The 25,171-nt window shown below is 43.8% G+C and overlaps 1 protein-coding gene and 1 long non-coding RNA gene across 2 annotated transcripts in view; both read right to left on the reverse strand.

Annotated features, from left to right (window-relative positions):
• Positions 1-20,752, reverse strand: part of spryd7b (SPRY domain containing 7b) — a 28,050-nt gene extending 7,298 nt beyond the window's left edge. Inside the window, exon 1 of the mRNA XM_076014625.1 lies at positions 20,716-20,752. Within this exon, the coding sequence (XP_075870740.1) occupies positions 20,716-20,737 (22 nt within the window). The 5' untranslated portion in view covers positions 20,738-20,752. The remainder of the gene's footprint in view (positions 1-20,715) is intronic.
• Positions 1,587-19,254, reverse strand: LOC142880649 (uncharacterized). Its single transcript, XR_012925455.1, has 2 exons — positions 11,825-19,254; positions 1,587-2,297 (listed from the first exon to the last, which is right to left on the reverse strand). It is a non-coding gene; the product is annotated as an uncharacterized LOC142880649 (long non-coding RNA).
• Positions 20,753-25,171: the final 4,419 nt, after the last annotated feature.

Here is a 25,171-nt window from a genome sequence, read left to right on the forward strand (position 1 = left end):
TCGCTAATGACGTTATTATCCTTCTGCATTTATATAATATATTCAAAATGACACCAGAACGCCCAGATGCGTAAACAAAGAGAAAAATTAAGTTTTACCAAGTTCATTTTTTGAACATCTAGATCGTATGGCTTAAATGGTCATCAGCCACTTTTTTTCTTCTTCTTCTTCTTTTTTCTTTCTTTTTTTTTTTTTTTTTTTTAAATTTAGGCCTTAAAAATTCAACACTGAATCCGCGCTGGCCTGTTTTAAATGTGTGTATGGGTATAAATGCGTTGTGTTTCCACGCATACACACCCATTTTGTGTTTTATTACGTGTTGTATTAAAATATACCGTCGAAGTGCTTAAAACAATACAAATTGGGCCTCTTAACAGCCCGTTTCAGACGTGATTTAAAAAAAAACCCCAAACAAACAAACAAAAAAAACCCTCCTGTATATGTAGCACGAGATTAAATCTCACTCTGGTGTAAAAATGTCACCCAGCGCTTTCAAAGCGTAAAATCCTGTTCTTTTTTAAAAAATATATATGTTTGCACTATCCCATATATATATATATATATATATATATACATATATATATATATATATATATATATATATATATATATATATATATACATATATATTTTTTTTTAAAGTCATATTCACAGACACGAAAAATACGCGAATTTACAACCATTATTTAAAAAAAGGCCCGTTAGGCCGAGCAGGAGACTGCTGGAAAAATGCGGATGAGACGGAGACCGTTACTAATGATAATCGAATGATACGTGACAAATAACCGCCACAAAATGTAACAATACAAATAATGAATATTGTCAAACTGACCGGAGAATCTAATTTGCGAATCTAAAAAGTGTTTTAAAAATAGAATACAAAGAAACGGTTTAATGCCGAGTGTCTTTTCGACAGATTGTCTAAAAATTTGTGTTAATTCATAATTGGTGTGTCGTGCGAAACAACATTCCGCCAATGTTTCTGAATTTTGTCAGAGACAATGCGTTCTGTTTTAGTTTGGAACCGCCGTCGTCGCATATCCAGAAATCAAAAATGCGCTGGACACCATTTCGAGCGGCGTTGAGGATTTTCTGCGGTGTTCGTCACCCTTAGAAATACGCCGTTATCCCTTCAAACGGAATTATAAAGATATAGGCATCAAATTGAATAGGTATGGGGCAGTTTATTTAAAACAAACAAACAAACAAAAAAAGGTTAAATAGAATGAATGAGTCGCTTCAAGAGATAAAATCGAAAATGATGATAAAACATATCATACGTGACATTTGGCAAGTTAAAAATAGCAATATAACGAAAAAAATAGAATTTATGATAATAGTTTTAGAACGCCGAGTCTGTCACGGTTCATTGTGGGGAAGTCGGACGTAGATGTAGCCGCGCAGCAGTAGCAGCAACGAGGCCACGCAGGCCAGCGCGCATCGCGTCTCTCTCTGCAGAACCATGAACACGATCCTGGTTTACAGCGTCGGACTTGCATCGAGGCTGAAAAACAGTGTTGAGCGCTGTATGGGTGGCGTTCTGTTAGTTTGGCTTGCTTAAAAAACACATACAACAAAGAAAAGTGCGTTTCAATTTTTATTTCTTTAAATGTCCCCATTACAGTGAAAAGTATATACATTAAAAACATGGCACATGTTCGACAAGGCAACATACTGTTAAAATGCAACTTAAACAGCTGTTTGTACTCACGGTCATTAATATAAGGGGGGGACGAGCTCACTTGTAAATGGTCAGCTTTGCTTCAGCAGTACGATCAATACTGGAGGCTTCAGTGAGAGTCTTAACTCCAATATTTACGTGCTGCTACAGTAGGGCGACCAGCAGGTGAGACATGGGGATAAACGTGAGCCAGACATGAGATGACATGAGGGACGGCCACTTCACTTCACGGTGCGCTCCAGTGCCGGGCTGCGGCTCGACAGCCGGGGTTGCGTTTTCAAAGCTTTACTGCGGCAGCACAGCATGGCCTGCATCTCACTGTAACCCACAAACCATTCCGTGCTGCTACAGCATCGCCTGAACTGCAGTCGCGCTCCTCCAACACCATCTTCAACTTCAACATCATCATCATCATCATCATCATCATCACCACCACTGTCGCCATCGTCTCCCTGTTTTCATTTTCTCACTCCTTCATCCTTCAGACTTGTTACTAGACGGGGCAATGGAGCCGTTCACCGTCATCTATGTAGCATGAGAGGCTCAGCAATCGTCATGGGTGGTGGTGGTGGTGGTGGTGGTGGGGTCTTCTGTCCACTCCTGGAGGAGGCACCACCTGAAACAGTCACACATAAAGAAGGCGGGTTAGTCATTCTCAGGAGACCATGTGTGTATATAGTTCTGCGTCAAATAGAATTGTGACCAAAAAGACATTGCCATAAAGTTGTGGTTACATAAGCAACTCCCCTCCCCCACCGTTAAACCTTCTGATGATTTGCGTGTCGTTTTCCTGCATGTCAGATGCTACTCAAAGTGTGTTAGCTATAATTGCTGCTCCCTATATGCAAAGTCTCCAGTGCTGGGATAGCAGCAGCTAGCGCCTGGAGCACTTGAAACAAGTCTGCCCAGATACAACCGCAGTCAAAGCTAAATAGATCGGGGGTGGGGGTTGGGGGTTTAGGTGGTTAAATAACAGGATGAGTATGGCTACTTAGTGTAGTATACGGAGGGGAACTTGTTAGCAACACACCTTAAGCTTTGGTTTTGATCTCGGTTATTTCCCCACTTAACCTGGCTCAGTGTCACCTCCCGTTTTATCCCAAAGCTGCTGGAGTTGCGCATCTGACTCAACACACTCGAGAACTTTTGCAACGGCTGCGTCGACACGCTGCTGTCTGCTGCGTCACTGTGGACTAAAACTTGCGATTTTTTTTGCCTCTTAACTGGCCAGACAGTGTGCTAAAAGCAGGAAGAAAAAAAAAAAAGTCGGTTTGTGGATTTATTGAAGGCCAACTTGTGTGAATTGAGATAAGACAGAGAAAACAGTCAGCTGATCCTCGTAGTTGTGATACTGCAACCACATGACCACAAAGTCACGTTCACGTGATCTCAAACCGCAGCATTAATCGATACCGTCACACGGCGAGTACGTTTCAGCCATCGTAATTTGCAAAACCGATACACTGACAATACCTATTTCAGTATAAAGTGCATGAATAGTTTGTCCATTTAAATGTGGTTTGAATGAGGCAACCTGCGGTACTGAAGGAAGCACCGGCCCTGAAAATGCCAAAAATATCCTGCAGAGTTCCTCCACGACACACAAAGGCAGTGCAGAAAACAATCCGCAAAAACACACACATCCAAAAAACTCCGGTTGATATGAACTGAAACCAAACACACACACTTGACATTATGTGTTGCTGTGAACTTGTTTGCACTCAGTCAAAGTCATCCTATGGAGCATCACACGTAGCGCTGCAATGCAAATGAGTGAGACTTGCGTGATGTTTGCATGTCCTGGGCAATGTGAAGGGGTCACGGCGACACACACACACACACACACACACACACACACACACACACACACACACACACACACACACACACACACACACACACACACACACACACACACACACACACACACACACACACACACACACACAGCTTCCCTCCTTTACTTCGACATAGGATTTAAATAAACACGTGGAAGGTGGACCACTTCATGACACGCTGTACTTCCTCAGTGGGCCACCGCGTTTGATTCACGTGGTTGCCGGGAAACGGTGTGGCACAATAGCTCGGCCTGGAATTGGAACCTTTTGACCTTGTGGCGGTAGCTGCAAAATCCAAACAAGGGTGTGTTGAGCCAAAAGTTATGATTCACACGTAACGCAGGTACGGATGGGTTTCTTTCTGACGTGCGATCCGTCTACGGATCACTCCAGAGCAAATATCAGCACAAGGTGTAAACAGTCTGATGAGAACTATCCCAAAGGGACAATCGGGTGTAAAGAAGACCCGTTTGTCCCTTTCCCCTAAATAATGGGTCAATAAAGAAACCAACAAGAATTTTACAATTAAAGTAAAAAATAATACAATTATATTACTGTATCTTTTGTCTTGCCAGAACACCTACAATGAGAAATGCTGATGCGTGTGTGTCCTGACTAAGAGGGGTAGTGGCTCATTATGCAAAGTTGCAAGTAATTTTAGTGCTTACTTAAGAAAGCGACGGTTAAAAAGGAAGAAAGAAAAGGGGGAGAAAAAAACCCAGCAAATAATTAGGCAATAGTTTTTCACTCCAGAGGCAAATTGAAAAATGACTGTCATCAGGTCAGTAACAGAACCATGTGGTGTCGTTTACAGGGTGAAAGACGGCTGCAAAAACTCTATCACCTTCTCGTGTGTGTGTGTGTGTGTGTGTGTGTGTGTGTATGTATGCATTCTCTCTCTCTCTTTATAGATACATCTGCATACGTACATATGGTTGTACTAAAATGTCTTGAACTGAAAGCCTCGGGTCAATTGACTCTATTGCTACTGACATAGTCACTTGCTTTACTATGTACATTTGTCTTTCAATGCTTAATACAACAGTCGTGACAAGGACAACACTGTCATGCAGAGTCTGGGAGGTGGGAGGACACAGAGGTCAGTGAGGTCAGGGGGTTTTTCTGTGAGTTGGACCAGAGCCATTTAAAAGCATGTTATAATTAAAGAAAAGAAGAAGATAAAAAGGCTCTAAATTACTAAAAGTTAACAATTCACACAGTGAACAAATATTACATATAGAAATATTTGCGAAAATATTGCACACCTATTAAAAGCTGTGTGCAACACAAAGGAACTGAGGTGTAATCTTGCATCTAGCAACATCTGAAACAATCTGATCTGAGCTTTTCAAATGGAAAAAAAGAAAGAAAAAAAGAAACAATGTGGGAGGAAAAAATAAATAAAAATTGTAATTCATGTCATGTCATGCAGTGGCAACATTTTATTTTCCAGCTTATCAATGCAACGTAACAGGCAAGTGTTGGCAAACTATCGCATGAATAGACCTGAAGGACAAACAAGAAGAACAAAAATAAATTCATAAAAATATATTTTTTTAAATTCTAAAATAAGCACACAAACGAAACACGTCGCCATTGAAGCCCCGGTGATTTTGCTCCTGCATGTGTTGATGTGGAGCGTTGGTATCAGTGACTCTAACCTCTCCTAACCCCCCCCCCCCCTTCTCTCTCTCTCTCTCTTTTAAGGAAGCATGCCCAGACACGTCACCTTCGCTGCTCGGCCTCTTTAACCCGCTCCGACGACATTTGCTCCCGACACAATGGCCTCAAAGAGTCACCTGACCCCCGGGGGTCGAAGGTCAGGCAACCTCCCACACCCCAATCGGGTACAAGGCCGTCGACATGACAACTCGTCACCTCCCCGCGAGTGGCCCTGGACGGCCTCGTCTGCTCCACATTAGAGCGTCTCCTTCTTGGTGGAAGCAGCGGCGGCGGCAGCGGCAGCAGCAGACGCGGCGGAAGGGGCCACGAGCAGCCGCAGTGAGCTGCAGGAGTGTGCACAGGACTGCCTGGATGCTCATTCAAATCTCAGTATTAATATTATTTTTTTTATTTTATTTTATTTCTTCAACTCCTCAATAAAATGTACAAATATATCACTTGAAATGTTGACACTAGATTAGCAGGCTGGCCGAGTGTGTTCTGTTTAAACAGTGGACAGACAGCGAACACACACTTTATCCACTGTGCCACAAGTTGATCAAATTATTTTTCATCCACCGAGGTGTAAAGCTGAATTTCAAAACGCGCACGCACACACACAGAAAGGACCAGCACGTGTGAGCCTTTTACAAATGATTACACCACTGACTCCATACGCAAACCAACACCGTTACAGGACACGTTTACCTCAGAAATTAATACAAATTTCCATGAATACATTTTTTCACCAAGCAAATCGATGTCCGGCAACGCAACGGGCAGCATCTGAGGTTATGTAAAAGCTCGAGCCAGCTCGGAACACGTGGAAACGCACTGGAGCCTATGAGCCATCTTTTTCACAGGACAACGCAAGCCAGATAAGAGAGTGACCTCTGAGTCATTCATGCAAACCTGCAGGTTTGCAGCGCCGCTTTATCTCCGCTCAGATGATCGGTGACACACAATGTCCAAAATTATCTAGAAGACTATTTTTGAGAGGGCGTCGGATGTGTGTGTGTACGTATGGATAATAATAACCACGAGAAATGTCCTACATGGTGTGTGGGTAAGTACTGAAGTGTAGTGGTTGGTCAACAAGGAAAATAAAATTACAAAAAAAATTGCAACTTGGTTTACGGGATAAGATTAATTAAAATAAATCCATACATTTTCAATTCGGAAAGGTTTCATGACTTTAAATCATTTGAACCACTTACGATAAAAAAAAAAAAGGGAACCAAGGGAACCGTTTGAACATCCGCCTGGAGCTGACCGTTAGTGTCAGTCATCCAAACATGGCAGCCTGTGTCGTATATTTGGGAAAATATTTTTGCACCAACACACAATTACTGTACTTGCCACGACAGTGTAAACAATGCGTTTCAAAAATCACATCACTCCTACACAAAATTAATTTCAGATCTCTCCGGCCATATTGTGCCTCCTCTCGCACTTCCTGCAGCAGAGCAGCAATAAACAGGATGCAGACAGAGCAGCTCACTGTGATGCAATTGCAGGGACGACCCGGGGACTCGCATTTACGACTGACCAGTACATTTCAACTATTCAAAAAAATAAAAAAATAAAAAAATAAAAAAATAGCTTCAGCCTTCTAAACAAGCCAGGATTGGAAAATGTGTCCACTACGACCTCATTTGTTCTTACATGACTACTGACCATAGTGATTTTTTTCCCCTCTCAGAACAGATAAAGGTGTGCATTTTGAATTTCTGTGCACACACGAGGCTGAGAGACAAAAGGGGAAGTACAACCTCACAGAGAAAGTTAAGTGACACACCCATAAACTCACTGCACCAACGTCAGTGTGCAAGAATACTCACTAAAACGCCTAGGTGTCGGGATATGGGTGGGCAAATTATCACAATCATTTTACAAAAAAAGGGGGAAATTCCAACATAACATACCATATGCTGGCAATATATATTTTTTATATCACAGTCTGTGAAAAAGAATTGGTAAAGCACATGTGGCTAAAAAGGGAAACATTTTCAGCCTTAAGATCTCTGGTGTGTTGAATTATTTCAAACTACACCAATTAAAAGAAAATACAAGTCTCAACTATTCTTGATTCCACCCACATCCTCCCCTGGTTTGACGCATCTCACACGTACAGCACGGTTTGAATACAATTACACACCACCAGATCAACATTTGCTAGTATGTGAATCTACTCAGGTATGCATTCAAAAAATGACTTTAGAAAAACTACACACTGCACAAAATGATCCACCAGGCAGACTGTTGGTCACACCAGGGGTGAAAGTATCTGTTCACCACTTGCAACCCAGGCACACCACTGACTGGGTGACAGCAGGTTAAGTGTAAACTGTTAACAAAGTTGTGGTAACTAAGTAAGGTGCATAAAAGCCCCCCCGGATAAATATCTGCAAGGTGACTGCTCACTAGTTAATACTCTGGGTTGATGTAGCACACCGAGTGAGAGCGAAAAATGCTGGGTCAGCACAAATGACAGCACTAGGAGTGTAGTAAAACTGCAAAACCCTCGCTGTCAAATCTCACTGCTAGTGTAAGTTGCAAGGTCTCTTATGACTACATCTAATTACAAAGCACTGAATGGCCCCACACTGTAACAACCAGTATTCTTTCAAAAATAACCACACATAAAGAGTTGGCACTTGACAAAAACAGAGCCAAAAAAAAGTTGATCTGTGCCATAAATGCAGTCAAAATCTGGTTTACGGTGAAAATATGTTCTGCATTTTAAAATATTTTTTTTCTACGTAGATCAATTGCGCCTTAATTACACCACTGCCCACAGCAGATGATCTCAGTGGGCTGCAAAAAATTCAACCAGCATGATTTTCCTGTGTTCAGTGAAAATGTGGTGAATTTCACTCAGCCACAACAGCAGTGACAATTTATCTAAATTGCTGAAAGCCCTCGTATGGATGTGTTCTAGGATGATTAAAATTTAGCGGCTGAAACAGCGTTGTAGTTCAGCAGCACATTTTGTTTTCACACATCCAGGTAAATGTAAAATATTTTTATGTACAGAAAAAGTGCCAAAGACTGAAACCTTAAACATGTATTCAAAATAAAGCATACAAAATCATTTTCACTATTTTTCAAACAGAAAAGAAAGTCACATAATGTTAGGTCTACCTAGACCAAAGCTCAATTCTCCAATGCACACACTTGGTGTGCAAGAAAGATTACTGATGCACATGAAATGATCTGACAAATTATAATTAAATCTGCCAAAGGTTTAGTCTTAAACAAGAGCCTCTAATTAAGTAAAGAGAAACGTGTGAAAACATGTCCCCATAGCTGCAATTTCGAATTCTATAAAGTTTGTGCTGAGTGGTGCAGAAAGAAGGAAGGGAAGGGTGGGGGTTCTCTGCAGCCCAGCTACAACACATGTGAGCAAGTACAAGAAGAGAGGCACAGTTTCACCAGGAAATGGGGGTGGGAGCCCATTTTGCCGGAGGGGTCTGAGAAGACAGAATGATGAGTCACAGAATGTCATGCTAACAGTCTGAAACAGCACAACGGTGCTCCACACAGACAGTGAAAAAAGCAAATAGCAGAAGACAGAGGAGTGACACGAGACCTGTAGCATTTTAGGCAAATGAACTCTGAGCACCAGAACAGTGTCTGATGAAACGCACAAGTGCCAACTCGACAATAGAAACGGTCAATAGTGAGAGGAATAGCAAAATCCACATACACAAATGTATAAACTGAAAATAGAAGTGATTTTTTGAAAAATACTTTTCCACTCACTGACTTTGGCAAATCTTTAACCATGTAAAATAACTGGGAGATGTGCCTTTATGCCCCAAGTGCACAAGACATCAGCAAACACTGTATTTATAAAGACATATACATTAAAAAGGTGCGGCTCCACTTTTCAGACTATTTTAATTTTAATTTATTTTATTTTTTTTTAAATACACCACACTCGGGTTGGTGACCTAAAACCTAACACACTCACTCTACAACAATGTGTAAATTTGCCAAAAAGACTTTTTTTGAATTCTAAAAGGTTTTTAACATTTTGAGACATTAATGGGAACTTGGTTGCAGTCAAAATGTGCATCCACTTTAAATACACCACCTGGTGTAAAATACATTTTGACAAAAAAAATTATTTTTAAAGCAAACAACCATATGTCACAATTTACATCTATTTTTTTTAAAATACACCGGAGAGTTTCTATCAGAAAAAAAATAGATTAAAAATAAAATCTTACAGTACACTACCTCCTCAGCCCTTCTCCATTTGCTCTCTGATGCGACTGTGAAACAAGGTCTTTCCCTTATCTCATGTTTCCTACTAACCACAATGGCCTGTAAGACGAGCAAACAAAGCCTTACTTGGTGCTGGGTCATTTTAATGGCATAAACAAATAAATAAAAATTGCAAAAATAAATAAATAAATAATACAAATGAGGAAAACACACGCCCCATTTCCTCCACAGTTTGACGACAGTGAAAACAGCTCAATGTCCAAGACACTTTCCCCCCACAAGGCTGTGAAAGTGCAATTATTTAAACACAACCTGGGAGTAAGTGTAACAAAATATAAATTTATATGAATAAATCCAGCGAAGGGCTTAGACTGGAGTAGGTTGTGTGATGTATATATATATTTTTTAAAAAATGCACTGAAAAGGGGTGGGGGGGAGAAGAGGCATCTGCCAAACTTTCAATGTGCACTCAATTTGTCTTTTTTTTTTTTTTTTTTTTTTAATATAAATACAACTCAAACGTTATCCTTTACAATGTGGATGTGTTCAAATAAAATACACAGTGTAAAGGATCGAGAGGCCTTGCATTATGTAACACATTAAACCGATCTCTACTTAGAAGGAAGTGTGTGTGTGTGTGTGTGTGTGTGTGTGTGGGGGGGGGGTTCAAAAGCATAATTATATGGAGCCCCACTCTTTCCTATAGCTTATTATTCCATAAACCACGTTCATTTTAACAATCAGAAAGCAAATATTAGGCGCCAATAACAAGCTCTTGTAATTAATGGCCAATTCCGTTGTGCCAGCTTTTCCCCCCCCTCCCTCCCTCCCTGCCTGTCTGCCTTCTTCCCAGCGTATTTGAATGTGCTTCTCATAGAAAGGTAGAGCCACACGATCAAGGGTGAAAGCTTCGAGAGCCATGGACCAAGGGGAAAAAAAACCCCTCTCAAAACCAAGACGAACCGTAATCCCCTCTCCCCGCCCAACACCACCACCACCACCACCACCACAGTCGCTGCAAGTCACCAGCATCCCCCCCCCGTTTTCTTTCTCCTCCAAACTTACCAAGTAATTGAAATTTATTGCATCGTTAACGGCCGCGGGAGTCGTTCGACTAACGTTTCGCGGAGCCACGAAATGTCAAACCATCAGAAACTGCAACCCCCTGACTTGTCATTACGTAAACGAGGAACTAATCAGCCGCTGATACTGTGCAGCAAAACGTTTCGAATAAGAGATGGAAAAATAGAATTCTCCGAGTCTGTGACACGGGGCGCAGCTCGCCGGACTTCGACTGGAGTTGCGCAAAAAAAAAAAAGAAAAAAAAAGAAAAAAAAAAAGAAAAAAAAAAAGCACCGCTAAAAATTTTTTTTACAGCGCCATCCTTCTCGTTATTAAGAGGGCGTCACTAACGTCAAACAGCAATTTTGACAAATAGTCCCGAGTTATTCCCTCCCTTTCTGTCTGTCAAGCAATGTGAAAACCGCTCGCATAAAAGGGATATTATTCCGTTTATATATGAGGAAACAACGCAGAGGGCGGTAAAAAAAAGAAAAAAAAAGAAAAAAAGAGAGAGAGTCTGTTTTGGTAAAATAGAAAAGTGAAGCGACGAAGAAAAGGCACCGTGTCTGTCTGTCTCAGTCTCCCCCTCTCGCTCTCTATTGATTTTTTTCTTCCCTCCGAAGCCACAGTGGAGGTGCCGTGTGCATTTGTTGACACTGCCGACTGCGCTTCCCCTCCGCTCGAGTCTGGCTGCTATCGCACCTCCCGCTCAAAAAGAGGGGGAAAAAAGAAGAGAGAAAAAAAAGCTATGTTTGAGAAAAAAAAAACTTTCATTTAAAGTCAAAAGTTGAGGTCATTCCACTATGAGAGGAGGAGGGGGGAAAAAATGCTTATTCCGCATTAAAAAAAAATAAAAATAAAAATCGAAATAAATTCCTTTTCATCTCCGGGATAAAACGGAGCGACGGTGAGAGCACTTTTTTTCCCTTCCCTTTTCAACCGTCACAGCGCAGCGCAGCCAAGTCACACCGTCCATCTGTACCGCGCTAGCACGCCATGCTAACAGGCTAACCCAGCCCGCTCGCAATTGTAGAAGCTTTTTGGCAGGGCTGGCCAAATGGCTAACGTCTCTCCTCCTCCACCACCACCACCTCCACCCCCCATTCGCCGCGGTCGGTCTCTCCTCCTTCCACGTATTTTCTCTCTCTCTCTGCTCGGCGGCTCCCATTCGCGTCCTCCAATTCAACCCCCGCCGCCACACACACACACACACACACACACACACACACACACACACACACACACACACACACACACACACACACACACACACACACACACACACACACACACACAGAAGGAAAAAAAAATTGCACTTAAAAAATAACACTTTAAGGCTTCCAGTTACCTGTTCCGCTGAAAATGCGCGATGGCGCTGTCTTGGAGGGGAGGGGGGAAAAAAGAAGAAGAAGAAGCGCAGTCTCAATTTTGAACGTTTGGCTTCTCCCCCCACCCCCTTCGCTCTGCGATAGCTCTCGGTGTTGGCAGCATCCTCTCTCCGCAGCTGCTGAGGCAATCGCTGCTCACTCGAAAATGGCGCCGAAAGATACACTCCTCATTCAAATTCGATAGAGCCTCCCACTCCGCTGACTGGCCGAGCGCCGAGTGAGCTCCGCGCCGCTGATTGGACGGTGAAAATGCACTCTCGAATGATCTCGCAGCCCACGCAGCGCTCAGCCAGAGAGGGTCAAATTAACTCTTTAGGTCTCATGCTGCATGCAAAAACAGAAATCCCTTACGTCCAACTTATTAAAATATATTTTATTCAAACACATTTCACGCCGCTCACACATTTATTTGATTCCGATAGCATCTAGTGTCTGCTGAGAATCGCTGGAGTGCTTTGAATAAAAATGATAATCGTAACAAATCTATGCCCACAGAACGTGGAGCCTCGGTGGAATGAGTGCAATGAAATAAAATCAATGACATTAGGCCGTCATACACGGCCCATTAGAGACACATCGCATCCCACGTCTTGAAAAGAAGTGTGTGCCACGCGTGTTGCAAGTGCCTTTCTTTTTCAGACATGTCTAGCAGAAGTTCCCCCCTATTTATTGCACGTGGAGAGGAGCCGACACGAGGGTCTCTCAGCTCTGCAGCCTTTGGCAAGATCCGGCTGCTGGCGCAGTAATTTTGGTATATATTGCGCCTTATCACAGCAGATTTTTTACCATGCCAGTCGATTTGTTGCAGATCATCTGTCTTAGCTCATTCATGCCGCTATGCAAACTATTCTTTTTTATATATAGTTGTGCGACTTTCTATTTACCTAAATGCTGAAAATCTATGAATAAAATGCTGAAAAAAAGAAATGTATTGCTGCCTGAGGAGTCATTTGGTGTACTACTCTCATAAAGGTTACGCTAAAGCACACCCCTTGGAGTTACACAACTCAACTACAATAGGCCTTGCTGCTTAAGCTCTCAGTCAACCTGGATAAAAATGTATGAGCTAATGCAAGCCGACCAGCTGATTATTCGTAATCAGGGACTTTCCATCTTACCCTGGAATGTAACACTATAGGAAGATGCTAAGGTATAATTTTTAGGTACTTTACGTGGGCAGGCCACTTACTTTTCCACAACTCATTGCAGGGGGAAAATAGGACTCTGTTTCCTACATTTATGTGATTAGTCAAAGACTTTTTGTACTCATAAAACATACCTTTAGAAATGTGACTGTTCACATTCATACTGTCAGGCCAATTAGCACGTAGCTCTAGATTTATTTTTTACTGTTACAAAAATGTCTCTTCATTATCTTGATGTTGCGTGCAGCAGTTTTGTTAGCCTCTTCCTTACATAGTTAGCAAGCACTTATCTGCAGATAGCACAATAATGATGGCAGCAGAGCAGCGTCTGGTATACGTGTATTAATATAGGCCAAGAAGTAAGGGAATCGATGAGATTACCCCTGAGGCCTTAGAGATGCAAATCAGATTATGAAGGATGTCAGTGAACCAAAAGCAATAAAAAAGGCCCAACTTCAAGTCACAGAGGGACCGCTAAAGACATAAAGCTCACTCAGCAGTCATGTTCTCCTTCATGCTCAATCATATTTTCAACCGTTTGTCGAAAACACGCTGCCATAGCTTGACAGAGGAAAGTTGAGCGAGGGCAAGGCGGCCTTATCTTAAATTTCCGTGACATCATATTGCTTGCTCTAATTCTGGTGAAATTTCCTTTTTTGTTTTACTACTTTCTGAACATCTGACAGATTTATTTCTACACATTTTAGGGGAACTTGCATGTCTGGCGTTTCAAAAAGGCTAAATTAAACAGCACAGTCACTTATTGTTTAGTTTAGGGTCAACCAGGCAACCCCACGTATGCACACACAGGCTGCCACATACATGCACAACAGGGGAAGGGCCCCGCTCTGCCACAATAACCCTGCTGTTATCACATCTACTCTAGCATAGTCAACTTGGGGCAAGATAAACAGAGACAGCCATTTCATCTCAATGCGCACATAATGACGGTCCATAACATTAACCTACAGCCCCAGTGCTTGCCTCGGTTAGGTTTAACGTTGGAAAATAAATTACGAGTACAAGCAGCGAGTCTTTGCGTGACTTTAAGGAGGTTTACAGACAGCATTTTAAAAAAGGCATACACGAGTACTTTTAACACCAAAACAAGCTTGCAACTTCACCGCGTTGCTGTGCATGGTATCGTAAAAACATTTTTTTTTTGTTCGCTTTGGAGTACAAAAGCAGACTGGGAGAGAGAGGGCACCCATTGTGTATGCATTCTGGTTGTAGTGTGGACAATGGGGTGGAGAGGAAAAAAACACACTTGTTTACAGATAAACTGGTTTGGACAGGAAGCCAGTAAGGAGGAGCTCTGTGTTGTTAAGCAGGCATGTGGAGAGGCAGGGATGAGCCAGCAAAAAAACACCACTGTGACCATGGGGAAGATCATGATGCACTCCTCACGCACAAACACACACACGCGCGCGCACGACGCGATTTACACGCACAGGCAGCATTTACTACAGCTCTTGCGGATGGACGCGTCGGTGAGGATTCTGACCGTAGTTTGTGCAAAGTGGACGGCGTAAATGTCTCACAAAGGCCCTGAATGGAGATTGTGGTTTGTTTAGTTTCCTTAAGCCAAAAAAAAAAAAAAAATTAGACGAAAAGTCACTCACGGGTCGGCGGCGGCGGCGGTGGCAGCAGCGCCAAACAGTAGCCGGGCTGAGCGGCGCTGAATACTACTACAGTTCATCCCACATTGTGTCACCGTCACATGAGCACACACTGCCTTCCATTAGGCAGGAGATCCTTATGACTCACGAAAACACGAGTCACATGTCACTACACAAATGAGCCGTGCTACTCAGACGGCTCCGTTATCCGCAGCAGCTTTTTCTGTGGGACCCAAATGAAATCACATCATAATGCATCTCTTCATTAGGGAGGGTCGAGACAAAGTGGAGCTTCACCCCTGGTCTTCTGGTCGACGGGGCCGAACAAGAGCCACATTGTCGCCCGCCGCGGCGTTTGGCTACAGTGCACCGACGCCGCTGCTGCCGCCACTGCAAAAGTTGCCATGCAGGGGCAGTTTGACTTGTGGTGTAATTTGATTTCATGTTAGATGTCTTGCGTGCGTGGTTGACTGCCACACTCAGCTGCTTCTCATTCGGGGAGGCGTTTTTACAGAGTTCCCTCTCCCTCCTGCAAACCCTCCCACCCTCCGTCTCTCTCTTCTTCTTCTTCTTCTTCTCCTCCTCCTCTCATGTGACTCAAAGATGGCCTTTCACACCACCACTAGACATGGGACTGCATCACATCAACTGACAGGGAAATAAGTGAGTAGCATAATCTCTGTTTCACGTGACGCTCCCGCAGCTCAGAACCAAACCCTCGCTTTCAGTGCGAGTTACCGGCTCAAAATCAGACCGTTGCCGTTTAAGGAAGTCAATAAGGCATCAAACACCAACTGAACGATACGTCTGAACCACTTGAAAAGGACAAATAGACAGATATCAAATGAGCACGAGTGCAAAAGGCCTTGCAGCTTCAATGTGACCAAAATTAGTAGCAGGTAATTTCATTTCCACTCCTGGTGTAAGTGTGATACACACACTGAGACCACACTTTGTCATAGAAGTATTAGGTTCTGACTGCAATAAGAGCATACATGGTCAGCTGTGGTCCTATGATTCTTGTATTGCATAAATGAAAGTGTGATGACTCTTACACCCCCTCCAACTTAAGAGCTGTTTTGCTGCAGTTCCACATAAAGTTACTTTAACTGCACTTTTTGCAAAATAAACAAAACTCTCAAGGCTGAGACTGTGTGGGGTTACAACCTCTAGCACATCTTTCTTTAGTATCTTATTCATGAGTTCTCATCTCAATTATAAATCTGCGTGAATATGTACCTTAGAAAATTGAGAAGAAGTGCACCGAAGAAGCAATTAAAGCAACAGCCAAGCAGTGAAGAAGATAAAATGAGCAACAACAGCACCGAGTGTAAGAGACCATGGACTTACTATATTAATGTGGCCCGATCCAGAGTCCTTAGAAAACACAATGAGCCCCACTGAGAACTCTATACTAGAGAGAGAGAGCCTCTCTATTGATGTCTCCTCTGTTCCCCTCCCCCTCTCTCTATGAGACATCTGTAGCAGCTGCCCCCTTGTGCTCCTGTCAGCAGGCAGGAGTGTGTGTGTGTGTGTGTGTGTGTGTGTGTGTGTGTGTGCGCGCCTTACTTGAGGTGGGGTTGGCTGCGAGGTTAGTGTGGGGCGTGTTGTGACACCTCCCCCTTTGGAGGGGTCTGGCCTGCACACTTGTGGGACATTACATTTATCAATGGCTAATAGTCGCTAGCAGGTCACCCTGAAAACACAACAGAGACCTCTGACCCCGGCGAGCACAAAGGCAGCGTGCTGCGGTCACATTAGCGCCGGGGTGCCAGAGAGAAAGCAAACAAACAAACCTTTTATTGTCACGTTTAAATATGCCGTCATTAAAAAAAAAATGTCGAAAACACAACTTCTCGTTTTGCTTTGTAACTAATTTCCACTACAATCCTAAGCAAAATACTCCAAAATAGACCCTAATGGTAGAGTCCTGCTAAATGGGATCACATGTGAGGTCAATAAAATTCAGATGCAATTTTTCTTTTTCTATATCTAGCCTCTGTGTAATCTTACAGACAGGCCAATTCGATTAAGGGAATATAATTCTATGAGCCGCCTGAAGATGCTTCACAAATTTGAGACGAATAAGGAGAGAATATAGTAGCATCGGTACCAAGAGCAAGAGAATCTTTGCTGCTTGAACACACACTTCAAGAGATGCGACAAAGCAAGATCAAATGCATTTTCAAATTTCTCTCCTCCGTGTGAAAAAAATCTCATTTTGTGAAATCAAAATTATGCCTGATTTAAACATATCTGACCAACTTCACCAACACGTATGAATCCATTTAGTCTGACTTTTCCCCTCCAAACAAACACCGTCGATATTTTCTGTGGTAATATTGTCACACCACCCGCAAAAAGTTCCATACTGCGGTAGGAATTTTGTTTTATCTCGACAATTGTCGGCATCCCACATGACTTTTTTTTTCTTCACAGAGGCAGACTTCTGCGAGGGATTATGGAGAGGGCTAAACGCGAGCACTATCTAATCCCAGCATGCAGGGTTACAGAGAGGCCTCGACCAATTGGTTTGGGACCACAGATGATAGCGACACTATTTATTTATTTCATTCCCACCCCTCGCCCGAAACCTGATTATTAAGAATATTTGTCCTCACAGTCTAAACTTCACAATTAATGACGGATGTGTTAAAAGAAATACATTTGAATTGAATTGAATAGCAGATTTACAGCAGGATTCAAACCCCTGCCATGGAAACTGAAAGTAAGCTGACAACTTCCCCTAACTCGATATAACATTTTGCAAACACACAGTCACAGTAGGAGAGAGGTGTTCTGCAAAATGATTTTTTTTTTTTTAAATATGAATTTCCCTCACTGAGGCAAAGCTCAGGCCGGACGTTACTAAAGAACCCTGAAGTTTCAAAAGCATTCCACTAGACTGTCCCACAAAACATTTCTATTGCACAAAATCTGAATATGACTATGCATTGAATCATCGGTACTATGCATCGTTGTAAAATCATTAATTTTACTGATGCAGCAGGTTGAGACCGTTTTCCTTGATTTGCAATTGCAATAGCAGTGCTGCACACACAGTTTTAGGTAAAAACTAATATAACTCAAATAGAGCTATGATTGCATTCGGCTATTCAAGATGGCTAGATGTACAAACAAATTTCTCCTCACTTCCGCTTTCAGAAAATAAATAAATAAAGCTTGATGGAATATAGAAACCTCAACTACGCTAACATGTGCTCAAGGTGTTAAGTCATTACAAAGGCTACCAAGACTGTGACATGAGTGGTGTGGTTGTAACAACACAGATAAAGAATTCGCTGCGTTGCGCTTACACGATGACTGAAACATGTATTTGTCACCTTTTTGGCCTCAATTTGAACAACAATTTTGTGTATTGACTCAACCAAACATCATTTAGAAATATTAAGACAATAGAGGAAAAGGTGTCTCAGGTCTCAATGCCGTGATTCTTTTTCAAAATGACTATAACCCTTAGCGCAAAGGGACATAACATTAAACTCGGGCCAAGAAATATAAGAACACACACCCGTCAAATTAACACAGCTACTTAGCGGTGATCAGAAAATACAACTCGCAGCAATACTTGATGGAGGAGATAATAAAGGGAATCACAGTCACCACACTGTGCATTTTATTGCTGCGGTCTACATCTTCTTTTGCTACTGCTAATTAAAGCTTCTCAGAGTGCAGCTGGTGAAAGTTCTTGTCAAAGATTATCTGTGCGGCCGAGCTCAAGACTCGCTCTGACAAAAGATCAATCAGCGAGAATAACTTTCCGCTCTGTTGGTGTCAACTTGGCGGGCTCTCTCTTGTTGTTAAATCTACAATGGTATAGCAGATTTAGATTTTCTCTCGGGGCATAAGGGCAGCAGAAGGCTGATAGCAAACTGTCACTACTTCTCCGGCTACACCTGCCAACAGTTCTCTCCACATGCCCAGTGCTCAGCAGCTTTGTAAACATTTATTTATTGCTAAAAAAAAAAAATTGTATACACATGAAAACCAAACAGGAATTACCCTGGTGTTTCCTGGTGCTTTTAGACATAAAGCCTAGAATAACTCTGTTTAAAGATACTCACATTGTCCGCAATGGGCACCCATGGGCAAACTACGGCCCGGGGTCATGTGCATCCTGTAATGCTATTTAATCTGGCCTGCCGAACTTGATGAAATTCTATTAATAGTAATTAAGTCATAAAATAGCTATAGTTTTTCACAGTTTTTCAGTGTTTTAGGAGTCATTTCAGTAAAGAGCTAAATACTGCGGGGCTTCAAACACACGTTTTGTTGTAACTTTGTTAACTATTGACATTAAATCACGTTTTATACACATCCCATGATATATTTTTTTCTCCTATGAGGTAGGACATCAATATATTCCATCCATCTGCTCCTGCTCCTGTCAAATTTTAGAACCCATTGTGGCCCACGAGTCAAAAAGTTTGCCCACCCCTGCTCTAGAGGTTAGTGCTTTATTAAATCATACCTGCTCATGCCTGTTTTGTTATGACACAACCAAAAGCAATATTTTTTAACGCTACACCTAAAAATACAAGGACAGTTTGAGCATGCATTTCCTATGACTTCGCACCTGCAGGCAGGTTCTTGTTTTCATTATTATTATTATCATTTTTATTATTATTATTATTATTATTATTATTATTATTATTATTATTAATAATAATAATAATAATAATAATAATAATAATAATAATAATAATAATAATAATAATAAAATAAACCCCAGACTTATTGCTGCAAGGAGACGCAGGGAGCCGATGAACTCATTGTCCTGTTTCTGGACTACAAATTGAAAATCCCAGCGGAAGTCCCGCCCTCCCAACCCCCCCCCCCCTCCTTTGCACAGGCAACCGCCATTCCTAAATGATGTAACCGCTTTCCAAATATAGCATGTTGCTGATGGCGGAGCTGCGCCGCCATTGGCCCGGCGGAGCTGTCGCTCGGCTGTGACGTCACGGCGCCCGTGTTATTATTGTAAACAGCCCGCCTGCCTCTTCCACCGACGCTCCGTGCCGAGCCGACTACTCCATCCAGCCCTTTGTTCACGCAGCGAAAACACCGAGGCGACAAAGCGGCAGCGACACCCCCCCCCCCTCACACACACACAAACACACACACACACACACACACACACACACACACACACACACACACACACACACACAGCCAACAAACAACCATCTACAACAACACCTCGCAAACCAAAGTTACACACGTCCCATCAAAAAAAAAAAAAAAAAAAACGAAATAAAGAAGGCGACACTTTGCTCCAATTGTGGAAATCGATATTTTCCAAATGTTTTCATTTCCAGGAGCTTCGTGCAGCCGGCGAACGCTCCAAGCCGCTCAGCGAATAACAATAATAAACTGGTAGCCGGGGGTGGGGGCGACGTGCGGACGCCTCGTCGCTACACAACGCCGGGATAGTGGCTCCTCACCTCGCGTAAACTGCTTTTCCACGCAACAACCCGCCCCGACACACACACTCACACACATACATACACACGTCTGTTGCACTGACAGTTACAGCCTTGTTGTCAGCGGCTCCGTCATGACACACTGTTGGGAGAGGGAGAAAAAAAGAGAAGCAGAAAAAGAAGAAGCAGCAGAGAGCTCACTATAGCTTTACACCAGCACCACAATGGACACACACACACACACACACACACACACACACACACACACACACACACACACACACACACACACACACACACACACACACACGCTCCTCAACTTATTCTCCGTCAATTCCAATTCGACACTACCTCTCAGGGAACTCCACTTCGCGTTGCGTGTTTACGGCGGACGGATACGCCAAACAATAAAACAGGAACAACAAGCCTCCGAGACTTTACCGTCACAGTCCAACTTCTCTTTCTCTCTCTCTCTCACGGTCACAAAAAGTTGAAATGACTCCACTCGCTGGTTATAAATGGCACTCACTCGATGCGCCCCGTACGCCTTCCCGGACTGCTCCCCTGCATCTCTTCCCACCACCACTACTACACCACCACCACTACCCCTCCGCTGCCAGTCGGCCACCGGTGACACCCTCACCTCGACGTTCCCATCCATCCATCCGTCCATCCTTCCGCGGGGTGCCTCGTCTCTCTGACCAAGTGCAGTTTCAGCAAAGCTTCAAGGAAGTTGTTTCTTTTGTTCCAGCGCGTGTTTTTTTTTTTTTTTTTGGTTGCGTCAATGTTGCGAAAAGGGGGGTGGCGGTGGTGGTGAGAGAGAGGGGGGTGGAGGGTGGCGAAGGCGGAGCGGTGGATACGGAGAGCGACCGACCGACCGACGGAAAGGGGGAGGCGGTGGGGGGGCAAGGGAGGGAAAGAAAAAAAACAAACAAACAAACATCCGAGCGCGCCGTCAACGCGCAGAGAAAATAACGAGGCTGCTCGTGGAAATCCGCGATAAAGTCGTCTCAAAGGCTCAGCTCACGTGTTGGCAACGAGCAGATCCAGATCGCCCCCCCCTCCTCCTTTTCCTCCTCCTCCACCGACGACCAAGTGAAACAGGCGGCGGCTGTAGCCCAGGATCGGCGCTGGCTGCTCGGTGCGCAACCGAGCGCGCGTACCAGAACGGTTCCATGAGAAGAGTCCGGCTCGGCTCGGCTCGGCTCGACTCGGCTCACCTCGGCTACGAGTCGGATTTCTAGTTTGAAAAAAAGAAAAAGAAAAAGGGAACTACGTGATTAGCGAAGACTTCTCTGTCGCGCCTTGCAGTGGCACTCGGGCTCCCTTCACTCGTCGCGCCAGAACGTTTCTCTCTCTCTCACACACACATACACGCACACGGTGCGCGCACGTCGACGTCGAACTCCGCTCTGCTCTGCTCAGCTCAGCCCAGGTCGGTAACGGAGATGCTCAGTAACGCACCACTTACCCCCTCTCCGCGATGCTTCTTCCTCTTTGAAAACAGCCTTTCCTTCATTTCAGAGCTGCGGACTGAAGTTGACTTGAGATCCCCGTCCATCATCACCAACGACCAAAAAAAGTTGACTATAGGGAAACGTTTGTTGTTCTGCCAAAGCGCAATCACATTACAAGCCACTGTGTGTGGGGGGTCGATCTGTGTGATACTGTAGCCCCTATCCACGAAAACCCCGGCGCTCTGACGCGCAACAAGTAACAAAGGAGCGTCGCTGCGGTGCCGAGAAGGAACGTAGACGCACTTTGACGACGTCCGTCACTCACTGTGGTCGGTCGGTCGAGAGCTGAGGCGGCTTACTATGCAGAAATAGGATCATGTTGGTTCATCGGATAGAAAGGTGAGCTCCCTGTTTCCCCACGCGCTGTTACAGCGGCGTTGCGTCAGGAAGTTGCCGGGTGTCAAGCCCAAGTCATCGCCGAGACGCCCTCCTTCAACCGTCAAGGCCCGGCACGACAGGCGAGCTGCTCTCGGGATTCGCGCTCTGTGTCAAACGCCGGAGCAGGAGCAGGAGCAGGTACACCCTCACCACACACATGCACACTGCCCTGCCCTTGTATTTTGACCTCTCAGCTTCATAGGCCGCGACACAGTGCTTGGTTAAAAGGCTGCGTGGTTGAGCGAGGAGGAGGAAGTCGATTTCATGCAGCAGGTGTCCCGTGGAAAAGGGTGGAAGCCGCGCAAGAAAGAGAGAGGATCCGACAGCCCTGGTGAGCATTTATTATCCCGGCTCAGCAGCAGCAGCAGCAGCCCGAGATGGTCATGTGATCTGCAGGCCTTGCAGCAGGTTTGTGTCCAGGCCTGCCGCATTTTCTGGCGTCACCAATATCTTCCCCAGCATCGCGAGTTTAAGTGGCCTTGTGCTGCTCAAGACGGAGGGTAATTTGGGAAGGAAAAAAATACACTCAAGAGTCCAGACTGAGGCTTCGCTCGGCACATGACGTCGTGCGTAAAAGGCGACGGAGACAAATTCAAAGTTCTCACACGTAATGCGTAAAAAGTCAGATGGGGAACATTCCTGTCGCTTGCATTTATTAAATTATGTGTTGAGAATGTGCGCAGTATTGCTCAAATTCCGCCATGGTTGTGTGTGTGTGTGTGTGTGTGTGTGTGTGTGTGTGTGTGTGTGTGTGTGTTTGTGTGTGCAAAAGAAGGAGGTGAATCATCTGATCAGCTGAATCATGGGGACGAGAAAAGGTGCACTTCTGAAACAAATCAAGAGCTCATGCTGACATGATTATTTATTTATTTTTAACTGAGGGCGCAGAAGCTTGTGGCCTAAATATATGCTGTTATATACACTTTTTAAGAAACAAAACCATGCTTACCGGCTGTGGTGCTCGTTGTAGAGGCACGGACGCACATCAGAGAAACGGTACAGGTCACTTAAAACGACTGGACGAAATGTTTTTACCTTCTAAAAAATAAAGAGGTCAGTTCAAATAAAATGTCAACTAACCGCAACCAAACGATAGAAAAGCGCGCGTGCTAATTACTCGCTGAACGCACACTCGTTCGCGATCAGCTCTGAGGACGCAAGAAGCTTCCTCGAACTCGAACCGTAATTCGAATAGAAAGTGCATTTATTTTTAAAACAAAATTACAGTCCAACGTTTAATTGTGGGTGCTTATAATGAGAGCGTGTGCGTTTTGAGCGTGACTCGTGAAAACGCACGACTCTCTCTCATTGGGGCAAAACAGAAACGTTTGACACACAAAAAAAATGTAACATAAGCCACACAAGTGATATCTTTAATAAGCAGCGAGATTTAACGACAGCAGCAGCAGCAACAACAGCAATAAAAAAACAAGACACTTTACTGAATCATTGCGCAAAGCGAAACAAAGACTAAAGTCATAACAAAAGTCGCGGACTCAGAAAAACCAGAATGACACGTTCAAATGCACACACAAACCACTTTTCCGTGGATGTATTGACTGTAAAGTAATTATATTGACTTAAGGTTGCGGCGTTTTCGTGCGCAAATTTGGGAGATGTGCTTACACAGCTGAGGCGAATCCAACTGGGAACAGCTCTCTCTCTCTCTCTGTCTCTCTCACCCACGGTCTCCCCTTCACTCCCTCCCTCTCCCTCTCTCTCTCTCTCTGTTTTGGGAGTGTCACGTTCGCAGTTCTGCTGCAGTATTTGAATATTTGCCCGATGTGTGGGTTGATGCACAGTCATAATGCAAAGACGAAACAGTAAACAAGTGCAATAATCTGATGGGCTGCGGTTTCTCTTAAAGGTCATCGATGGAGAAAAGATAGACGAGGGCGGCCGTTGTTGTTTTTTTTTAAATACATAATTTAGTCTGTTATATTTGTTTCAAAGAGGTGAGACTCTTCTTAGCCACGCGCTTTTACACTTTTCTAATTTCCTGTCTGCCCTCTTGCTAGAAAACCAGTCCTCCCGACTGGTTAAAGTTCAGGAAAAATGCGCACCTTGACGAGACACGTTGCTCTGATTTGACGGTGCTTGCAAGATATATATATATATTTTTTGTAAATTCTCAGTCTACATATGTTTTCTAATGTGAATTATGTGCCTCAAAAGAAAAGTTTGAGCAATCGTGACGAGGTTAATCCGATTCTCTGTCGACTGATTTTGAGGCAAGAGCAACCAAGTGTCACCTAAACTATGCAGATGTCCAGCCTCTGCATAGTTTAGAGGCTGGACATCTGCCTCTGACCTTTTTTTTTTCTTTATAAATGAAAAACAAACGAAACGCTACATCGTTTTCCAATGACCGTTCTGAGGTTGCGCAGGGTGCGCAAAAATAACGGGCGAGAGCGCACGGAGAGCGCGCGCCACTGCAGCCGGTGGAGCAGAGTTTAACACATCTCCGACACATCGTTCAAATATGTAGAACACAATCAGCGCATGAAAGGTCATATTGTCTGTGTGGGAGGAATCTATATGAGTCAGATCTGTGTTTGGGGTGCGTGTGTGTCTGAGTGTGTGTGAAACGTTGATGCACATCATCAGTTCACCTCCCTAACATTGAGGGCCCAGTTTGCAACATTCAAAAGCACCTTCCTGAATTACATTGCTAAGAAAAAAAATAATATTTTCAGTTAGATAAAACTACAACATAAAAATAAATGTTGCTTTTTAGTTTGCTGCTAATACACACTTATTCGTATGTGAAAAATAATAATAACTGGTCCGCTTTTGCGAGCTGGCTATATTATGCAGTTGTTTTCCTACAGTAGTCTTGAACACGGCGCTATAAGAGGTGAGATCAGAAAATAGGCACTAATAGCAAGACTGCAATACTCTCTGACTTCAATGTGACTTTAAATCAGCTCCTCGTACCCTACGAAAGGTCACATGTTTAGGGTTATAAATGAGAGGATAAAATGCTGTTTAGACACACGGGGCAGATCAAATCTAATCTCTGGTGCCAATTTATGAGCAGCCCTACGCAAACCTCGACTCCGCCGCAGTGCAGCCACCAGCGAGGGGACAGAGAGAAGCCGCTGCTGCCGCTGTGCGACTAGTGCCTTCAGAGTGACTGTGATTCTCCCCCCCTGCCCCCCCCCTCCACACCCCTTCCGAAATTAAATTAGACGCGTGGCTCTC

Source organism: Nelusetta ayraudi, unplaced genomic scaffold (genome assembly GCF_046127955.1).
Source record: "Nelusetta ayraudi isolate G7.1 ecotype Tasmania unplaced genomic scaffold, CSIRO-AGI_Nayr_v1 ptg000169l, whole genome shotgun sequence".
In the NCBI taxonomy this organism is placed as follows: domain Eukaryota; kingdom Metazoa; phylum Chordata; class Actinopteri; order Tetraodontiformes; family Monacanthidae; genus Nelusetta; species Nelusetta ayraudi.